We start from the raw sequence: 19315 nt of genomic DNA, 5'->3' as shown, positions 1-19315 counted from the left end.
GCTGTGGAGATGGAGAGGCCAGGACAGATTGGGGTTTATGCCTAGGTTTCCCTTGTCCCGTGATAAAAGGAGTAAGAAAGTATGGATGGTGGGTAAAGGAGGTGGATGGAGGAACTGGAGAAAGGAGCAAATGCTTCTTTTGCTGATCCATAAAAAGCAGGTCAATGAGGCAGTTACTTGCACCCATCATTGAGCCTAGGCAGAAGGGGCTGGTATGACACGATGTCCTCTTCTCCTTGGCCAGAGAGTACGAGAGCCTGTACATGAGCCACATCTGGATCCCCAGCAGCTGGTGCTCACCCACCAAAGGTCCTGAGTGTGACATCACTGATGACATCACTGCCACTGTGCCGTACAATCTCCGTGTCAGGGCCACCCAGGGCTCAGAGACCTCAGCCTGGAGCACCCTGAAGCCTCCCTTCAATCGAAATTCAAGTAAGGCACTTCTCTTCTTACTCCCCCATCCCCATTGGCCTCCCCTTCAGGAACCAAATTCACTGAGAGTTTCAGAATTCTTGTTAGCATCAAATTAGCCTTAACACAAACAGTCCTAACTGGTCCATTTATTTATTTGTTGTAAATGTTTATTTATATTGAGAGAGAGAGTGGGTGTGCATGTGTGGGTGGGGGAGGGGCCAGAGAGAGAGGGAGAAAGAGGATCTCAAGCTGATAGCCAAGAGGCCGATGCAGGGCTCCATCATGACCTGAGATGACATCGAGAGTCAGATGCTTAACCGACTGAGCCACCCAGATGCCCCCTAACTGGTCCATTAAAAAAAATTGTCAACCGCTAAAATAAATAAATAAATATTGCCACTGCTTCCCACATGCCCTCTCATTTTGGAAGAGACTTTGGAAGTCATTCCTGGCTGTCCCTGTCAGGGTCTGCAGGTGGTGGGGAACATGGAAGGATTGGGTAGAAATCAGAACATGAGGGAGGCCAAGGTAGAAGGGGCTGAGGAAGGTGAAGACAGATTTGAAGGGGAAGTTGGCCCTCTAGAGTCGGAGTGGTATGATTCAAATCCTAGCTCAGCCACTTGATAGCTGGCTCCCTGCCTTCTCACCCATAAGAAGGGCAACAGTTTGCCTCACTGGGTAGTTGTGGGGACCATATAAGGTGTACTATGTAAGTGTTCTGGGCAGTGCTGTCCTATCATAGCACTCAGCTACTGGTAAGTGTTATTATTATTATTACCTCGGGGATGCCCAGAGTCGAGAGCCAGAGAGCCGAGAAGGGAAGAGGTGGGGGCAGGAATGAGACCCCCAGAATGGGATATCAATAGGAATTTTGGTGCAAAATGTGGGCTTCTCTGCCCAGGCCTCTTTCCCCAGGCACTGAGAGCAGATACCGTGGGGGCAGTGGGATCCCAGTATGAGGCACTGGCGGAGGCTGAGGGTCACTGGAGGGTGCAGTGCCCAGGCAGCACCCAGCACCACCTCTCTCCAGCTCCTAGAATCCTGGGACTATAGCCAAGACCATCGCTGGGGACTGGCAGCTATTGTTGGAAAGGAAGGCATAGGTCAGATGGAGATAAGAAAATGCTTATAAAACTATGTGGGCAATGGTGTGCAGTAACAACTTGTGCTTGAGAGGCCCTGTGTAAACAGGAAAAGGTCTTACTGCAGGAGCAGCTGAGGAACAGGAAGGAGCCTCTATACCTGCACCAGAAGGTAGAAGATGTCATCCTCTGTGATCGCTGCGTAGGTGGAGTTAGCTACAGATTTAGGATGGAATCATGACTCCGAAAGGGGTATTAAATCTGTTCTTTTGCCTTTGAAAAGGGCTACCCTAACTTCTCCCCAGGCATGTGAAAAATCTTGTTTTAAGGCTCTTATGAAAAAGCTCTCTTACTCTTAAGGGGAAGCCTTATTTAAAAAAAATTTTTTTCATTGATGATTTATTTTTGAGAGAGAGAGACAGACAGAGTGTGAGCGGGGGAGGGGAAGAAAGAGAGAGGGAGACACAGAAGCAGAAGCAGACTCCAGGCTCTGAGCTCTCAGCACAGAGCCTGACGCAGGGCCCAAACCTATGAACGGTGAGATCCTGACTTGAACCGAAGTTGGATGCTTAACTGACTAAGCCACCCAGGTGCCCCAGTTAAGGGGAAGCCTTGTTGAGAGTAGAGGTTCTTAACCTTGATTGCACATTCCAGTCACAGCAGAGCTTTAGAACCACATGTCTGGGGCCCATCCCCAGAGAATCTGATTTAAATAATCAGTGTGCATTTTGTTCACTGGGAGTTTGTAACTTCCTCAGGTTGTTCTCATATATAGCTAGTTTTGAGATCAACTCATACAGAGACTAAATATCCCCACACAAGAGTCTAGAAATATGGAAAGGCATGGTCTCAAATTCCGGCCACTAACTATGTAATTCTGGGAAAGTCATATAACTTCTCTGACTTCTCAATTACGTCACCTGTACCACCTTCCTAAGCTTGCTGGATGGATGAAATGAGATAAGTATGTAGAATGTACAGGACAGAGGTTCCTGCCCCAACACTGTCAAAAAATTTTCCTCTGAACTGAAATGACTTTAGGTCATTTTCTCTAATTCTATTCTCAATAAATTTGGAGAAGAGAGGATCCAATATTAATCATGTTTACTTAAAACTGAAGCTTCTGAACTGGTTATGTTTTGCAGTTGGTCCCTGACTTCCCGGTTCTCCTGTCCACTATCCAGGCAGCTCTTCAAATGCTAGGAAATGCTTTGCTCTCCAAAAACTCCCTCTAGGAACTGCCTTTCCTCTGAGTATCCACTGACCTCAGTGCAGGGGGATTTAGCCCAGAACACACACCACTGTACTTCCCAAGCCAAAGCCAACCATTGGGGTGGCCCTTCTGGTCATGCAGTGTCTAGATTTGATAGGCAAGTATGGACCCGTCATCAGCGGCCAGGGACAGGAGGCTGCCTATGTGCACCCTTCTGTCCTTGGTCTGCTGATGGGTAAAAATCCACAGGGGCTGCTCCTGCCCTGTTTGGGATCCAACCATATGAAAGATGGGAGTTTGTGCTTAAGCTGTAATTTCTGGAGTTGATTACTGGAATTTGTAAAGCCCTCTGACTTTCCAGCATCCCTAGTAAGAATACGAGATGAAGAATTCTTGGACCAAGAATAGAATGGCCAACCTGTCCACAGGTTGCTGATTTCCTGATGCTTAAAGGCATCAGCAGCCAGTATATATCACTGATTTATTTGAGTTACAGTGATACACATGTCCCTGTCGGGTATGTTCATTCCAGGGGTGCAAAGAATGGACCCAACTGTTCAGTATGGAACTGAATTCATGCAGGTGTTTGGCAAGCATTATGAAATAGCATCTGCTCACTTAGATGAGTCAAGGTGAGGAGAAATTTCTGCCAAAAAAGTAAAAAGAAGAACATGGATTATAAAATTTTAAAACAGAAGGGTGACTGGGTGGCTCAGTCGGTTAAGCGTCCGACTTCAGCTCAGGTCATGAACTCATTGTTTGTGAGTTCGAACCCTGTTTTGGGCTCTGTGCTGACAGCTCAGAGCCTGGAGCCTGCTTCAGATTTTGTATCTTCTTCTTTCTCTGTTCTTCCCCCGCTCACACTCTGTCTCTTTCTCTCTCTCTCTCAAAAGTAAATAAAGATTTAAAAAAATAAAATTTTAAAACAGAAAGAAGTGTTTATCTGAGTACTGAGTCACTTTTCTTGAGTATGTATGCCTCCAAAGAACAGAGCAGAGGACTTTATTATGGTCAAGGAGAAGAGTGAAAAAGAGAATTATAGTAAGTCTTTGTCGTTAAAAAATTTTATTTTGCTCATTATTCAAAAAGCATTTACTGAGCACCTGCTAAGTACAAGAGAGTATTGGTATACAGAGGTCCCCCTAATTTGCAGGGGATATGTTCCAAGCCCCCCAGTGGATGCCTGAAACTGAGAATAGTATCAAATTCTATATATACTATGTTTTTTCCTATATGTGCATACTTATGGTAAAGTTTAATTTTTAAATTAGGCACAGTAAGAGATTAATAGCAAGAACTAATAACAGAAGAACAATTACAACAATATGCTGTAATAAAAGTTCTGTGAATGGGGTATCTCCTCTCTTAAAGCACCTTAATGTGCCATACTGGCCCTCCTTCTTCTTGTAGTGATATGAGATGGTATAATGCCTAAGGGATGAGATGGAATGAGGTGCATGACATGGACACTGTGACATAGCGTTAACTACTGACCTTCTCGTTGTATATCAAAAGGAGAATCATCTGCTTCCCTCCCCACCACAAGTACCTGAAACCATGGCAAGCAAAATCTCAGACATGGCCGATGATGGTACAGTTTCTGCGTGCTGGGAAGTGACATCACAGCCCTCCCTTCCCTACAACCCTAGCATGTTTCTACTGATGACTTGGTTCTGGTCTCTCAGGACAGAAATCAGTCCTGTCTGGGGCTGGCTCTGATTCTCCCCCTGTCTTGCCAACAGCCATCCTTACCCCGCCTGGGATGGATGTCACCAAGGACGGCTTCCATCTGGTTATTAAGCTGGAAGACCTGGGGTCCCAGTTTGAGTTCCTTGTGGCTTACTGGAGGAGGGAGCCTGGTGCCAAGGTGAGAATTCCAGCCTTGGCCTTGGAGTCGGGCCTCAGGGATGGAGTCACAGACCTCTGAGAGGTGGGCGAGGAAAGCCGGCCCCTAAAGTGCTCACTGTCTGGGGGTGGCCCGAGCATGAACAGGCCTAGGTGGAGGATGGGAAAGGAGAGATGGGAGTAGACTGACAATTCTAGAGCCTCCTCTTGAAAGAATTGCTTTGGTCCACCCCACGCTTTGGCTTGGAGCCTTCTCAGGCCAGATTTGCTGAGGTGTGAGGGTTGCCTCTTTGCCCTAAACTCTAACATGGTACGATCCATAATATCTTTCAGTGCCTTTCTCATTCCTCATCAGCCTGTCTCCTCAGCCATTCTCCCTAAAGTATGTTTAGGTACAGCAGACCAGAGTGTTCTAGATTATATAGATGATTTAAAAAGCATATGAGACTGGCACAATCCTCTTAAGGGCGTGTATCTGGGTAGGGTGCAGAAGTTGTGGCAGAGAGCCAGGAACTGGCTTGTGAATAAACCTGTCTAATTAGTGACCAGTTGGCCACCCAGAATGCCTAGATGGGGCACTGCCCCATCATACTGTGGGATAGTTGCTGCAGACTGGGTTGGGTGGGATGTTGGCACTCCCAGAGTGAATGGCCAAACAAACAGAAACAGCAAAAGGGCTAGAGCTCGAGTGGGAACTAAGGGATAGCCAGACCCACCAGAGACCCCACCCAAGATGACTTACAAAGGCTACTGTAGGCAGCATGAGGGAAACAGCCTTCATTATAAGTCTGGATAGGAGGCAGCAGAGAGCTTTCACAGAATCTATGAACAGAGCTGTCCGAGGGTGCCCCTGACCTCACAGCAGTATCTGGGGGGCCAGGCACATGCCCTACCATCTACTCAACAGGGGCTGTAATTTGGGTATTTTCCCCTGAAAAGTGACATGTGTAGGTGGGGCAGGCAATAACAATGGTTTCCAGTATTTACTTGTGCTGGGTCAGGGCCCAGTGGTAGGACATGGCATTGCCAGCCAGGCAGAGGGAGTAGTATGGGGATAGATCAGGGCCTAGGCAGGAGGGAGCATGCAGCTCCCTCAGATTCTTTGGGATGGAGCCCATTCCCCACCCTTGGAAACTGGCAGGGCCAGTGCTGAGAGAGGAGCATGTACTCTGAGTCACTGGGGCTTGGCCCAGACAAGCCTCTACAGGTACAAATGTGGAGCACAGGCCTCACCAGGTGGGTGGAGGTAGAGGGGTATACAGATGGGTGGACAGATGGGTAAATAGATGGATGGGTGAGGAAGCATATCCTACTGGCTCCATTGCTCTTGTGAACTGATCACTTTGGCTACACTGGCCATGCCAAGTCCCCCGGCTCAGTCAGATTTCTGAACTTGAGGTGTTTGCACAAATGTTATCCTGTCAGAAAGAACTTCCCTAACCACTCTGTTTAGTCCTTCTCATAATTCTACCTCCTTGCCCTACTTCCTTTTTCTTCACAGCTCTATCACCACCTGCCATGTGGCCTATAATTTTCTCTGTCCCCCATGTAAGCTCCATGAGTGCAGGGACTTTATTTTTTTCAATGCTATGTCTCTGTGCCTACAATAGTACCTGGCACATAGTAGGTACTTAATAAATACATGAGAATGAATGAATGAATGAATAAATGAGAGGGAACATTTTATACGCATCTCAGAAAGGAAATATCTAGAACTTTACTTCCTTGGCTCTTCTTGCCTTGTCCTGTCCTGCTTCCCTCAGGGTGTAACTGTTTTCTGGTCTCCTAAAGGAACATGTCAAAGTAGTGAGGAGCAGGGGCATTCCGGTGCACCTGGAAACCATGGAACCAGGGGCTGCATACTGTGTGAAGGTCCAGACATTCGTGAAGGCCATCGGGAGACACAGCCCTTTCAGCCAGGCAGAATGTGTCAAGGTGCAAGGTACGGATGGCTTGCCTGTTTCCTGGAGTTCTACATAGGTGAAGGCCCCTCCTGGTGGATGCTGGGTTGTCTGCTGGGTTCCTTTAGTTCTGAGTTTGCCCTAGGTTTCACTGCCCTGCCCCCGAGCTGGGTGGGTTTCTGTGGTGAAAGTGTACTTTCCTGTAATTCTCTTAGAAGCAAGATTTCACCTTGGGGCTTGTTGGGGTCACTTGAGCAGCTGTCTAGAACACTTTCCTCCTGAAAGCTCCCTAGGCCTGAGGCCAGATGTTGCAAGCACTTGTGAACCAGGGTGGGCTGAGGGTGCCAGAGAGGTATGAGAGTCAAACCTTGCAAGGAGGCACCCCACTGTATATCACCGCTACTTTCAGCTGGAAGGGACTTGATGGAAAGTCTACAGAATCCTCTGGTTTGACCTAACTTTTTTCCCTTGACTTTTTTATAGTCTAAAACTTACAGTGTTAAAAAAAAATCCTTTGAAAAGAAACAAAACAATACCCCATATCCCACGATTCTGCCACTCAAGCACCACGAATGACATTTTTGTGTAACATTTTCATCTTTAAATAATTATTTTAAAAATTTAGTACTTTCATATGATTCAAAAAATATAAGATACATGTGGAAACTCTCCTTTCTACTTCTCTTCCCCATCCTTGCAATTCCAGCCCCTTCCCTATAGGTATTCATTTCTTGTATACCCTTCTAAAGACTTTTAAATACATATACAAGTAAATGAAAATCAAAACCACACTCAGATATCACCTCACGCCAGTCAGAGTGGCCAAAATGAACAAATCAGGAGACTATAGATGCTGGAGAGGATGTGGAGAAATGGGAACCCTCTTGCACTGTTGGTGGGAATGCAAATTGGTGCAGCCACTCTGGAAAACAGTGTGGAGGTTCCTCAAAAAATTAAAAATAGACCTACCCTATGACCCAGCAATAGCACTGCTAGGAATTTACCCAAGGGATACAGGAGTACTGATGCATAGGGGCACTTGTACCCCAATGTTTATAGCAGCAAAGAACCTAAATGTCCATGAACTGATGAATGGATAAAGAAATTGTGATTTATATACACAATGGAGTACTACGTGGCAATGAGAAAGAATGAAATATGGCCCTTTGTAGCAACATGGATGGAACTGGAAAGTGTTATGCTAAGTGAAATAAGCCATACAGAGGAAGACAGATACCATATGGTTTCACTCTTATGTGGATCCTGAGAAACTTACCAGAAACCCATGGGGGAGGGGAAGGAAAAAAAAAAAGAGGTTAGAGTGGAAGAGAGCCAAAGCATAAGAGACTGTTAAAAACTGAGAACAAACTGAGGGTTTATGGTGGGTGGGAGTGAGGGGAGGGTGGGTGATGGGTATTGAGGAGGGCACCTTTTGGGATGAGCACTGGGTGTTGTATGGAAACCAATTTGACAATAAACTTCATATATTGAAAAAAAATACATATACAAGTAAATGAGAATATATATATATATATATATATGTATATATATCCCTTTATTTTATCACAAATTGTAGCATACTTGATGCACTGTTCTGGATCTTGTCTTTTTCACATTATATATCTTATAGATTTTTCCATATCAATAAAGAACTTTTTCGTCCTTCTTTACAGCCTCACAGTATATAGTTGTGTGTATATGTGACTAATTTAACTAGTCCTTCATTGATGGACATTTAGGTTTTTTTCCCAATATTTTTCTCTTCTAGCCAGTGCTTTAATTAATTACATCATACACAGATCAGCTTGCTGGTGTGTGTATATTTGAAGGATGAATTCCTGGAAGTAGAGCTGCTTGGTCAGAGGCATCCATATTTGAGTTTTGACCACTGTTCCCAAATTGCTCTGCATGGTGGTATGATCATTCCACCATTGTCCACGTGTAGACACTTGTGCATACACTCTGTGCTCGCTTTACACAGATATAACATTCATAACATGTTCCACGTGGATTTCCTGGTTACTATTTTATACTACTTTTTAAAATCATGTAAGTCAAGTTTGGTGAAGAATCCAAATAACAAAGAAGTGTATAAAGTGAGAGGTACATGTTCTCCATTCTCCCCCACACCATTCAGGTTTCCTTTGGCAAGTTTGATGTTGAATCTTCCAGTCATTGTGTGATGCCAATACTATAGGCAAAAATGGGACTGTACTGTGCTTACCATTCTGTACCTTACTTGTCTTCACTTAGAAGTATATTGTGAACATCTTTTCATGTCAGTACATGTGGACAGGCCTCATTTTTTAAAGATTATTTATTTATTTTGAGAGAGAGAGTGAGCACAAGCAAAGGAGGGACAGAGAAAAGGCTCTGCATCAGTGCAGAGCCCGACGTGTGGCTCGAACTCATGAACTGTGAGATCATGACCTGAGCTGAGATCAAGAGTTGGACACTTAATCGACTGAGCCACCCAGGCATCCGGACCTACCTCATTTTTAAAGAAGATATATAATAAGTAAATTAATCAATGTGCCAAAATATATAACAATATATATAATATATATGATATTATAATGTATATTATATATTCTGTGCTTTCCAGTCTTGCCATTAGAAATCAGGCTGTAGTGAACAAAGTTGTGTATATCCCAATTCCCATTTTAATAGCTGAATTCCTAAGCTACCATGCCAATGTCACATAATATATTAACTTGTCTCCTATTTTGGGATATTTAGATCTATTTCTGTGTTTTAGGTGATTTCCATTTGCTTTTGATGATGATGTTCATTGATTGATTGATTGATTGATTCATTCATTCATTCAGTGACTACTTACTGAGCATTGACTCTGTGCCAAATACTGGCCTAGTCACTGGGATACAGCAGGGAAGCCCCTGCCCTCATGCGAGCTTATTCTCTAGTTGGGGAGACGGGCTACAAACAAGTAAACAAATGAGATAGTTTCACTTGGTGGTATGTGCTATGAACAAAACACACCAGAGCATACATGGAGGTGGTGGGAGGTGCGGAGGGAGACTGGTTATGGGGCTGTTTGCCCCAGTCCAGATGTCGCCACGAACCGCTTTCTGCGTATAATTGTTTCCTTCCTTGAAATTATTTTTTGGAATCCACTCAGAGGAGTAAATGAAAGGGTATGAACATTTGTTTATTTCTTGACGTGTACTGCCGAAGTATTTTACAAAATCACTGAAACAGAGCACAGTGCCCCTAGCTATATACCTGATACCACAGCCTTCCCTGTGACCTCGCTGGCTGTGCCACCCTTCACACCGTGGGTGAAGGGTCTGACCCAGAGGGGCCCAGTGAGTTGCTCCACGTCATGCGGAACAGAAAGGTGGGAACATAACCGATCACCCCTTCTGCATCTGCAGATGCTCACACTTGGCACTTTCTGATGCATGTACTGAGCATGCTCAGTACAATGACTCTGGGCTTCGGAGCCAGCCCTAGCTGTGTGACCGGGGGTAAGTCACTTAACGATAGCAGGGGCTCGATATATCGTAGTTATAATGTGACTGTTTTCTGAGGTCAGTATTTCCCTCCATAATGTAAGTCAATGCCAAGAGCAAATTGTGAAACACATTTTGTTTTCAGTTACCACCAGCTCCCTTCTGTGCTGTTCTCTCTCGGCACCTCCCCCTCATCCTGCCGGTGTCCTGGCACTCTGCCTTCCTCCCGGCAGCTGCGCCGAGGTACGTGTTAACACAGCTAGTGGCCTAACACATGATGCTCCTCCCTTTCCCTTCCCAAGAAAAAGATTTTAATCTTCCCTGGGGCTTTCTGAAAACAACGCCTTAATCTGGATTCTAAGAAAAATGGTTTTAATGGTGGTAATTTTAGTCACTAAGGCAGACATCAAATCTTAGGATGTTGGCATCTGCCGTCCTGGCCGATGTGCAAAGCCAACTCCAGGAAAAAGCAAGGGAGGCCAGGGTGGGGGACTTCACCTTCTCTGTTGTCTCCTAAGCCTGTTCTTATCTTTTCATTTCCAGGAGAGACCCTCCCCCTGGCGCTGGCCCTGTTTGGGTTTGTTGGCTTCATGCTGATCCTCGTGGTTGTGCCCCTTTCCATCTGGAAAATGGGCCGGCTGCTCCGGCACTCCTGTTGCCCCGTGGTGGTGCTTCCCGACACCTTGGTAATGATATTCTTTTTTCCTTTCAGCATGACGCTTACCAGATGGAGTTTGATGAGTCTGGCATGGGCACACATTCTGTGGCTTTACAAGCATTTGCACAAAGAGGAGAGAAGAGGATTTATAGGAATTCACTTCTTTTTAAAAAATGTTTATTTATTTTCAAGAGAGAGAGCATGCAAGAGTGGGGGCAGGCAGAGAGAGAGAGAGGGGTACAGAGGATCTGAGCTCTGTGCTGACAGCAGAGAGCCCGATGTGGGGCTCGAACTCACAAACTATGAGATCATGACCTGAGTGGAAGTCGGACACTTAACCAACTGAGCCACCCAGGTGAATTAGAATTCACTTCTAATTAGAGGGGCTGAGAGAGAACCTTCTTCTCTGGGGAGTGGTGGCCTTCCTCAGGCTCCCATCAGGCCACTGCTTCCTGCCCTCAGGACCTGGCACAGCCAAGAGAGCAGGTGTGTTACACCATTCAGGATGTTCGGCATTTCAAGAGTCACGCACAATCTTACACTTCTGTACTGACCTGCGAGCATTCTTGGTCCCTTGCCATAATTAAAACAGCAGCTACATCCATTCATGTTCCAACCCAACATATTCAACTCATATGCCAAGAGCCTCATTGGTTCTCAGGGCATAGTGCATGTGTGTGAAGCATGGACCATGCTTTGCCTTTGGCTGGGGGCTGGGGGACAGTCTGGACCTGGCCAGAGACTACCCATGGTTAGGGGTCCCCACCTGTTTTCTCATCTCCTTGCCAAGGCAGGTTTGAGTCTCCAATGGGGGTAGGTCCTATGCCCATGCCAGGGTGGGAGGAAAGCAAAAGCAGGCCTCCAGTATCTCCCTATGTGCCATTTTGCTAACTCCTGTGCCCCCCATGCCACCTAGACCTTGACACTTAAAGCAGCACAAAACAAAACAAAGCAACAACAAACAAAAACAAACCTATCCCTGTCACCTCAGGGATTTCTCACAGATCTCTCCTGGCAGGAGGGAGTTAGCAGTCAGCTTCTCAGAGGCAACTAGAATCAGAAGTGCCTATGGTTCTTTATTAGCCTGGAGTCACTCTGGAAGGAGTTACTCTTATGATATCTGCATGACCCTGCGAGCACAGGCCATGCTCTCCCTGCACGTGGAAGTAATCCTCCCTGTGACCCAGTCTCCACCACACCCTCCACCCTGTCATCCTCACACCAGCTCTTTCTCTTTCTAGCGCTTCTATGTAGACCTAACTTTAGCTGACACTAGTGCAGAGTTAAGTGCCAGACACTGTTCTAAGTCTTTAAATATATTGACTCATTTCATTTTCCCTTTTCCATCATTGCTTACCAATGTGCGTTTCATCAGCACCCCACCAGCCCACTCTGAATGACTAAATGGTTCACTGCCAAACAGGAAGGCACCATGGTATAGCAAACACAGGGGGGCAGGGCTGGCCTATTCCCCTTCAGCAAGAACCCTAGGGGCTCAAAGTTGTGGGACCATTAAAGGATGTGTATTCTGGGGGTGCCTGGGTGCTGCAGTCGGGTAAGCGTCTGACTCTTCATCTCAGCTCAGGTCATGATCTCACAGTTCCTGAGCACAAGCCCCGCATCAGGTCTCTGCAGGAATGGTGTGGAGCCTGCTTGGGATTCTGTCTCTCCTTCTCTCTGACCCTCCCCCTGCTCATGCTCGTTCATTCTCTCTCTGTCCCTCTCTCTCAAAAAAAATAAAGATGTGTCTTCTGCAGTTGTTGGAGTAGTGTTTTATAAATATCAATTGGGTCAAAATATTTGATCATACTGTTCAGATATTTTGGTATAGTTCTATTAGTTATTGAGAGTGAGACAACAAAATCTCCAACTAGGAGAGTAGATGTGTCTATGTTTGTCAGTTTTTCCTTCATGTATTTTGATGCTCTGTTTTGGGTGCATGCATGTTTATAATTGTCATGTCTTCCTTAATAATTGAGACTTAGGGGCACCTGGGTGGCTCAGTCGGTTAAGTATCTGACTTAGGCTCAGGTCACGGTCTCATGGTTCGTGGGTTTGAACGCTGCATTGGGCTCTGTGCTGACAACTCAGAGCCTGGAGCCTGCTTCGGATTCTATGTCTCCCTCTCTCTCTGCCCCTTCCCTTCCCATGCTCTGTCTCTGTCTCAAAAATAAATTTTAAAAAGTATATAAACAATAATTGAGACTTTTATTATCATAAAGTGTCCTTCTTTATCTCTGGCAATATTCCTTTTCCTGATATCAGTATAACTCTTTGTTATTTACTGTTTGAACAGCCTATCTTCTATCCATTTTACTTTATACTTATCCATATCCTCATATTTAAAGTGTGTCTCTTGTAGCAGCATATGTTGGTCTTAAAATTTTATTGTTTTAATAAATCCATTCCAATAATCTCTGCCATTTAGCTGGAATGTTCAGTCCATTAACACTGAACTCTGGTCCTCTCACCATCTAACTTTTGTGTTTGCATCCATATCTGTCACTGTTCATGGCACCAAGAGAGACTTGCCCTCAGTCGGGGAACTGTAAAAAATGTGAAACTCACCCAGTGATGTTATCTTCTTTCAAGTGTCAACTGTTCGTTGCTCTCCAGTGACCTAAGGAAGTTGATTTTATATTTTGATCAGTTTTTTTTTAAGTTTATGTATCTTGAGAGAGACAGAGGCAGCATGAGTGAGGGAGGGGCAGAGAAACAGGGAGAATCCCAAGTAGGCCCTGTGCTGTGAGTGCAGAGCCTGATGCAAGGCTTGAATCCATGAAACCATGAGGTCATAACCTGAGCCGAAACCAAGAGTCAGATGTTTAACTGACTGAGCTATCGAGATGCCCCATGTTTTGACCAATTTTTAAAGTTGTTATCTGTAGGAGGATTGGTCTGATCAGTGCTCCTCCACCGTAAGTGGAGTGAAAGAGGAGGTCCTGGACCAATCCAAAACGATAACGGTAGGATAGCATCCCTGTCTGAGGCAGGTCATAGCTCTTCTTTTCCACATGTGGTAAAAAATTTAGCCTTCGTCGGCTGGACTCCATCAAACCATCTTTTGTGGTTTTCCTCTCAACTCTGTTACTCATGCTCACCCTCTACTCACAGGGTATTCCATTCCTAACACTCTCTCTCATTTTTCTTCTTCCAGTCTACATTCAGCAGCCCAGCAGAGGTCCCTCCTTACTGCAGGATGAGGGACATAGGATCCTTCCAAGACCCAAAGTGAGTGACAGAGCAAAGGGCCAGGAAAGAACCATGTAAAGGGTCAGTTGCTTACAGAATTTCAGGTTCACAGGAAGAGCCCTCAAATGGCAAGAAGTCCTAGGAATTCTGATGCATTAAGAGCCAAACTCTAGGAGTGCCTGGGTGGCTCAGTTGGTTAAGTGACTGACTTTGGCTCGGGTCATGATCTCACAGTCTGTGAGTTTGAGCCCCGCGTTGGGCTCTGTGCTGTCAGTTCAGAGCCTGGAGCCTACTTTGGATCCTGTGTCTCCCTCTCTCTCTGCCCCTCCCCTACTCACGCTCTGTCTCTCAAAAAAAAAAAAAAAAAAAAAAAAAAGAAAAGAAAAAAAAAGAAAAAGAAAAGAATAAATGTTAAAAAAAATATTTTAAAAATAGTGTTTGGAGAAAACCAAACAACTTTAGAGGAGACCAGAAATAAGGATATTCTATGAGAATATGACCACTTTTATCCATGGGAGATAGATACCACTATCCTTGCCTACCTTTCCCTTCTCTGTTCTTAACCATCCTCCCTACATCATTCTGGTGTCTGTTCCCGTGCACATTCCTTTCCATAAGGTTTTTAATTTTTATTCTTTTTCTCCCTAGATGTTTTCAGTGAACAATTTCTCTGAGTATATGTATATTTCCCATAGTGCTGTATGAGAGCTCGATCACTAGTGTTCATTAAATCCCAAACAGATTCTGGAGCTGTATGTCACCACCACCCTCTCTCCTACCGCAGCCTTGACTTTAGTACAGCCTAGCTGTACTTCAACATTTACCTTAGTGATAATCTTCTAAAGTACTAAAAAGCAACTTCCAGCCATCTTTGCAAAACCCACACATCTTTCTAATCAAATTTTGGAAAATTACCAAGTGGAAATCCCTGACAATTCTTCAAAAAGCCCTATGGAGTTTGTAAGTGTTTAATTTATCTGTTTGGATTAAACACTTCATGTCTACATCTATAATTTCACGGTTGGTGATGGTTGAATTCTAAAATACACCATTAAGGTTTTCTTTCCATTCAAATTTATATCAACAAGTAACAGTCTAAAACAAAAATATATATGTAAAGAGAATTATATCAAGAATGCTCAGGGGCGCCTGGGTTGCTCACTGGGTTGAACGTCTGACTTTGGCTCAGGTCATGATCTCAGAGCTCATGGGTTCAAGCCCCATGTCAGGCTCTGTGCTGACAGCTCAGAGCCTGGAGCCTGCTTTAGATTCTATATCTCCCTTTCTCTCTGCCTCTCCCCCACTCACACTCTGTCTCTCTCAAAATAAATAAATATTAAAAAATTTTAAAAAATGGGGTGCCTGGGTGGCTTAGTCGGTTAAGCATCCAACTTCAGCTCAGCTCATGATCTCACAGTTTGTGGGTTCGAGCCCCACGTCAGGCTCTGTGCTAACAGCTCAGAGCCTGAAGCCTGTTTTGGATCCTGTGTCTACCTCTCTCTCTCTGCCCCTCCCCTGCTCATGCTCTGTTTCTCTCTCTCTCAAAAATAAATAAACATTAAAAATTTTTTAAAAGAAATTAAAAAAAAAAGAATGCTCAGTGTATAGTCCCTATTTTAAAGTATTCTTTTCCTTGTCTTTCATCCATAATTGCTTCATAGGGATGGAGACTTTGGTGCGAAAGAGTCTTCCTTTCCTTTCTATGACTGACTTTATTCTTTCTCTTCTTGCTGTCCCATTCCACAGGAATATGGGTATGCATAAAGGTGGCCCCAAGGTAGTCACTCTTCAGTGGGCCATCCCAAGTTTGGCTTAGTGTGCTTTGTAGAAAGTGGAGTTTATGTGTTCAGATGCCTCTGGGGCCCAGACAGGTACAAAAAAAAAAAAAAAAGTGCACTGCAGTGAACATAATTCGACAGAGAGAGATGGTGGGGACCATGACAAACATGTCCCAGCTAAAGAAGGCAGCTGTTTTTCAGCTCTGGCATGTTGTTGCTGAGAGGGAATGTGAACCAGTGCTACTGGATCTCCAAGTTTTAAATGAGGAACCAGAACTCTAAATGTTTATGGGAAATCAGATTTTTAAATGTGGAAAACTAATCCAGATTAAAAAACAAATCAACTGAGCCTTGCTTGAAAGTCTGTTCTAGCCTACAGGACGAGAGTTTCATACCTTCTGAACTTCTGAGATTGTGCTGTTTTACTTTCATGTTCTAGAACTACACTTTCCAACATGGTGGCCGCAATCCATGTGTGACTATTAAGCCCTTGAAATGTGGCTAGTCCAAATTGAGATGTACTGTAAATATAAAATATGTAATAGACTTTGAAAACTCATTTCATTAATATTTTTATATAGATCATAAATTAATATTTTATTTTAAAAAGAACGTACATTATTAACATTAATTTCACCTGTTCCTTTTTTACTTTTTAAAATGTGCCACTAGAGAATTTTAAGGTGTCTATATAGCTCAAATTATGTTTCCATTGGACAGTGCTGCTCTAGAGTTAATAATCAAATGTAATCGCTGCAGATTTAGGTAGCTAGTATCCTAAGGATCTGACTGGACCAGCAGCAGGGAATTGGTGGTGGGCTCCACACAGCACTCCCCCCTCGGTGAACCCTGTATGTTGTCCTTCCCCGTTGCATGCCTGTGAACACTAGGACTGAGCCCTGCAGCCGCCTCTTTGCAAACAAGGATCAAGGGCACCTGGCTCCCTGAAGCTGATTTCTCCTGGGCACTGAGGTGGAGGAACCCTTTGCTTACTTGCTGTGCCCATGTGCTCCTCCTTGGAGTGATGACAGGAAGGGTCGTGGGAGACAACTGTAGAAGAACCTAGTGAATTTGGTGGAGCAGTGGGGAGCGTCCCTCTGAAATGCTGACACCTGCACTTTTACAGCCAGTTAGGAATACGTATTGGAGTGCTGGGAGAAGATGGTAGCAACACGAATATGAGTGGGAAGGGACTCCCATTTATGGAGCGCCCCCTCTGGACTGGGCACCCTGCCACATGCTGTATGTTGAGCATCTCACAAGGTCATTATTTTCAGAGCTCTCTGGTGGAAGGAGGTTAGACTTTTTGACCAGAATTACATTCTGGGCTTTTGTGGGGCAGTGTCCCAGAGAGATGAGCACGGACATAGCCAGGCCCCAAGAGATCTGCTGGTCTGTGAACTGGAAGATGATCTCAGTAAATATTGGAAACCCCTGATCCCAGGGTTAAAGTTATCTTTGGGTTTTTTTTTTTTTTCCTGCTTGAAAGTTAATCAAATAGCTGAGATTTCTGCAATATTCTCTATGATTGTGACTACTTTATTGCTACTATAATGTAGCAGTAGTATAATATTCTACCATAATGAATATTATGACATGATAATGAATGAATATTAACGAAAATTATTTTTTCAGAAAATAAACAATTCACCCCAGAAGTTAATCAGCTGCAGGAGGGAAGAGGTGGAAGCCTGTGCCACTGCTATGCTGTCTTCGGAGGAACCCTTCAGGACCTGGATCTAGGCAGGCTTTGGAAGGGCCCAGTTGAAACTGAGAAGCTGGTTGGCATGGCACAGAAATAAGGAAGGGAAAGGCTGTGGATCAGTTTTCCTCCATGGACAAAGGACAAGAAAAGCAAGAAGAGCCTGCTGGGTCCATGTCTAGAAGCGACTGTCAGAAGCAGAGTGGTTTGGCAGACAGAGCACTGAGTTGGGGTGAGAAGACGTGGCCTCTTAGAACTGGATCTGTCTGCCATTCACTGACTGAATGACCTGGAGAAAGTGACTTGAAATGGGGGAATTCACTATACAACCGTTAAACTACTATATATATATATATATGTATATGAATATCCAGCACTTGCAGAGCTTTGGGAAGCTGGCAACACTGTACATTGTGATTGTTTCACCTTCTGTGCAGAATATAACAAGAGTATAACAAGAATGATAAAAACTCTTCACAACGGCTGGCTTGGAGATCCCACTTTCCTAGAGGAAACCTTGAAGAGGAAAGGAAGGATGGGCACAACAGTGTTGACTTCGCTTCCAGCCAAATGCCTGTGCGGAGGTGAATGGCTCAGCCAGCTCTACAATACATGACCTAGAAGGAGACCCCAGGCCCATGGAAAATGGGATGCTGTGGATTCATGAGATACTGTAAAGAGTAAATAATGTGTGCATACTAAAGGCAGGCAAAATGTACATGTACGAGGAGAGGAGAATGCAGGAGGATGTCAATAATCTGTGATGTTTGCTGTGTTCCCTTTACCTGTAGAGTTGTTAAAGTATAGAATTAAAAATAAAAAAGGGTCACCTTGGTAATCTTTTTGGCTTCTTCCAAAAAATGGTCTTTGGGGTTCTAGCTACATTATCGACCTTGTGTCCACAGAGGCTCCTGAAGACCACCGTTGGTCATGAGTTGTGGGGGTGACCTCAGGTAGGGGATGGGACAGGGAAGGAGAGCAGACAGCTTCTGGCTTCATGAGAACCCTGACTGATGCAGCTGGCCACAGCTTTACCTGGTCAGGGTGGATCCTGGATCTTCCTGGAGGCCTTGCTCTACAGGAAATCCCTTTGGGTACCTCTCCTGTCTAAGACAGCTTCACTCAAGGTGTCCTCAGCCCCTTCCAGCATGTTCATCCATGACTCACCTCTGGAAGCCTCTTCCTGCCCTTCTCCCTACTAGGCGAGGAAAAGAGTCAGGGTTAGAGAAGGAATAAAGAGGGACGTTTCTTGAGAAGTAAAAGGTTTGATGGGCAAGACCCATGCCTCCCTTCTTAGGCCCCACCCCCTCCCAGCTTTGGAGCCTCAGAGCTGGTTTGTCTCCATGCCAAATTCTTGGGTGCCTTCCAGCCAGCCCAGAGGTGGGGACAATCTAACTGTTTCAACCAGATAGTTTCCCCTACAAGATAGAGGTCTACAACCCCCTCTCCACCCGGTGGGGTCTCAAGTAGCTAGAGGTGGACTCTCCAGAAAGATGACATTACAGAAGATCTTTTCCTTTGTACCATTTATATGCTTCTGTGTTGTTTGACTCTTTCATGAAGAGTATGTGTTGATTTTATATTTAGCCTGAATTGGAGACATATTTTCAGTTTGTAAAAATAAAGGCCATCTTACTCTACTGGTCATCACTCTCCCTCCTCCTGCTTCCACCCTGGGGCTGCTGTCCCTCTGTCACCTGTCCAGGACTAGAATCCAGAAATCACCTAAGATTTCCCTCTGCTTGAGTCCCTCTCACAATTTGTCCCAGTGCGTATCCATTCCTGCTGGCATGTATATGTATAGAGAATTTTCTCCGGATTATTCTGTTGTCTTTCCAGTTCCCAAACATGCACCCCCTGAGGTCATTGCAATCACGCACCAGACATTGAGCTAGTTCCCAATAGGAGAGGGCTTGCCTCCTCTGTAGCTGGTCATTCCCTCTCCCCTGGAGTGCTTATATCCTGACTCCTGAGGCCTCCTCTCCTCCCCTCCAATCCATTTACCCCCATCACCTGGTTCTTTGAACTGTGACACTTTAAGGAGTGGAAAGAGG

General features: G+C 44.9%; 1 protein-coding gene across 4 annotated transcripts in view; it reads left to right on the top strand.

Annotated features, from left to right (window-relative positions):
* IL20RB (interleukin 20 receptor subunit beta) overlaps positions 1-18906 on the top strand; it is a 33987-nt gene extending 15081 nt beyond the window's left edge. For 2 of the 4 annotated variants that reach the window (XM_043595326.1, XM_043595325.1), the window contains exons 3-7: positions 245-435; positions 4455-4579; positions 6349-6499; positions 10475-10617; positions 17195-18906. In XM_043595326.1, the coding sequence (XP_043451261.1) occupies positions 245-435; positions 4455-4579; positions 6349-6499; positions 10475-10617; positions 17195-17302 (718 nt within the window). In that variant the 3' untranslated portion in view covers positions 17303-18906. Of the gene's footprint in view, positions 1-244; positions 436-4454; positions 4580-6348; positions 6500-10076; positions 10175-10474; positions 10618-14522; positions 14742-17194 lie in introns of all 4 variants that reach the window. The other 2 variants (XR_006299491.1, XR_006299490.1) reach the window with 2 other exon arrangements.
* The last annotated feature ends 409 nt before the right edge of the window (positions 18907-19315 follow it).

The sequence above is a fragment of the Prionailurus bengalensis genome, chromosome C2 (genome assembly GCF_016509475.1).
Source record: "Prionailurus bengalensis isolate Pbe53 chromosome C2, Fcat_Pben_1.1_paternal_pri, whole genome shotgun sequence".
Taxonomy (NCBI): Eukaryota; Metazoa; Chordata; class Mammalia; order Carnivora; family Felidae; genus Prionailurus; species Prionailurus bengalensis.
The sequence above is the reverse complement of the archived record's forward strand: the minus strand, read 5'-3'. Positions and strand labels throughout refer to the sequence as shown.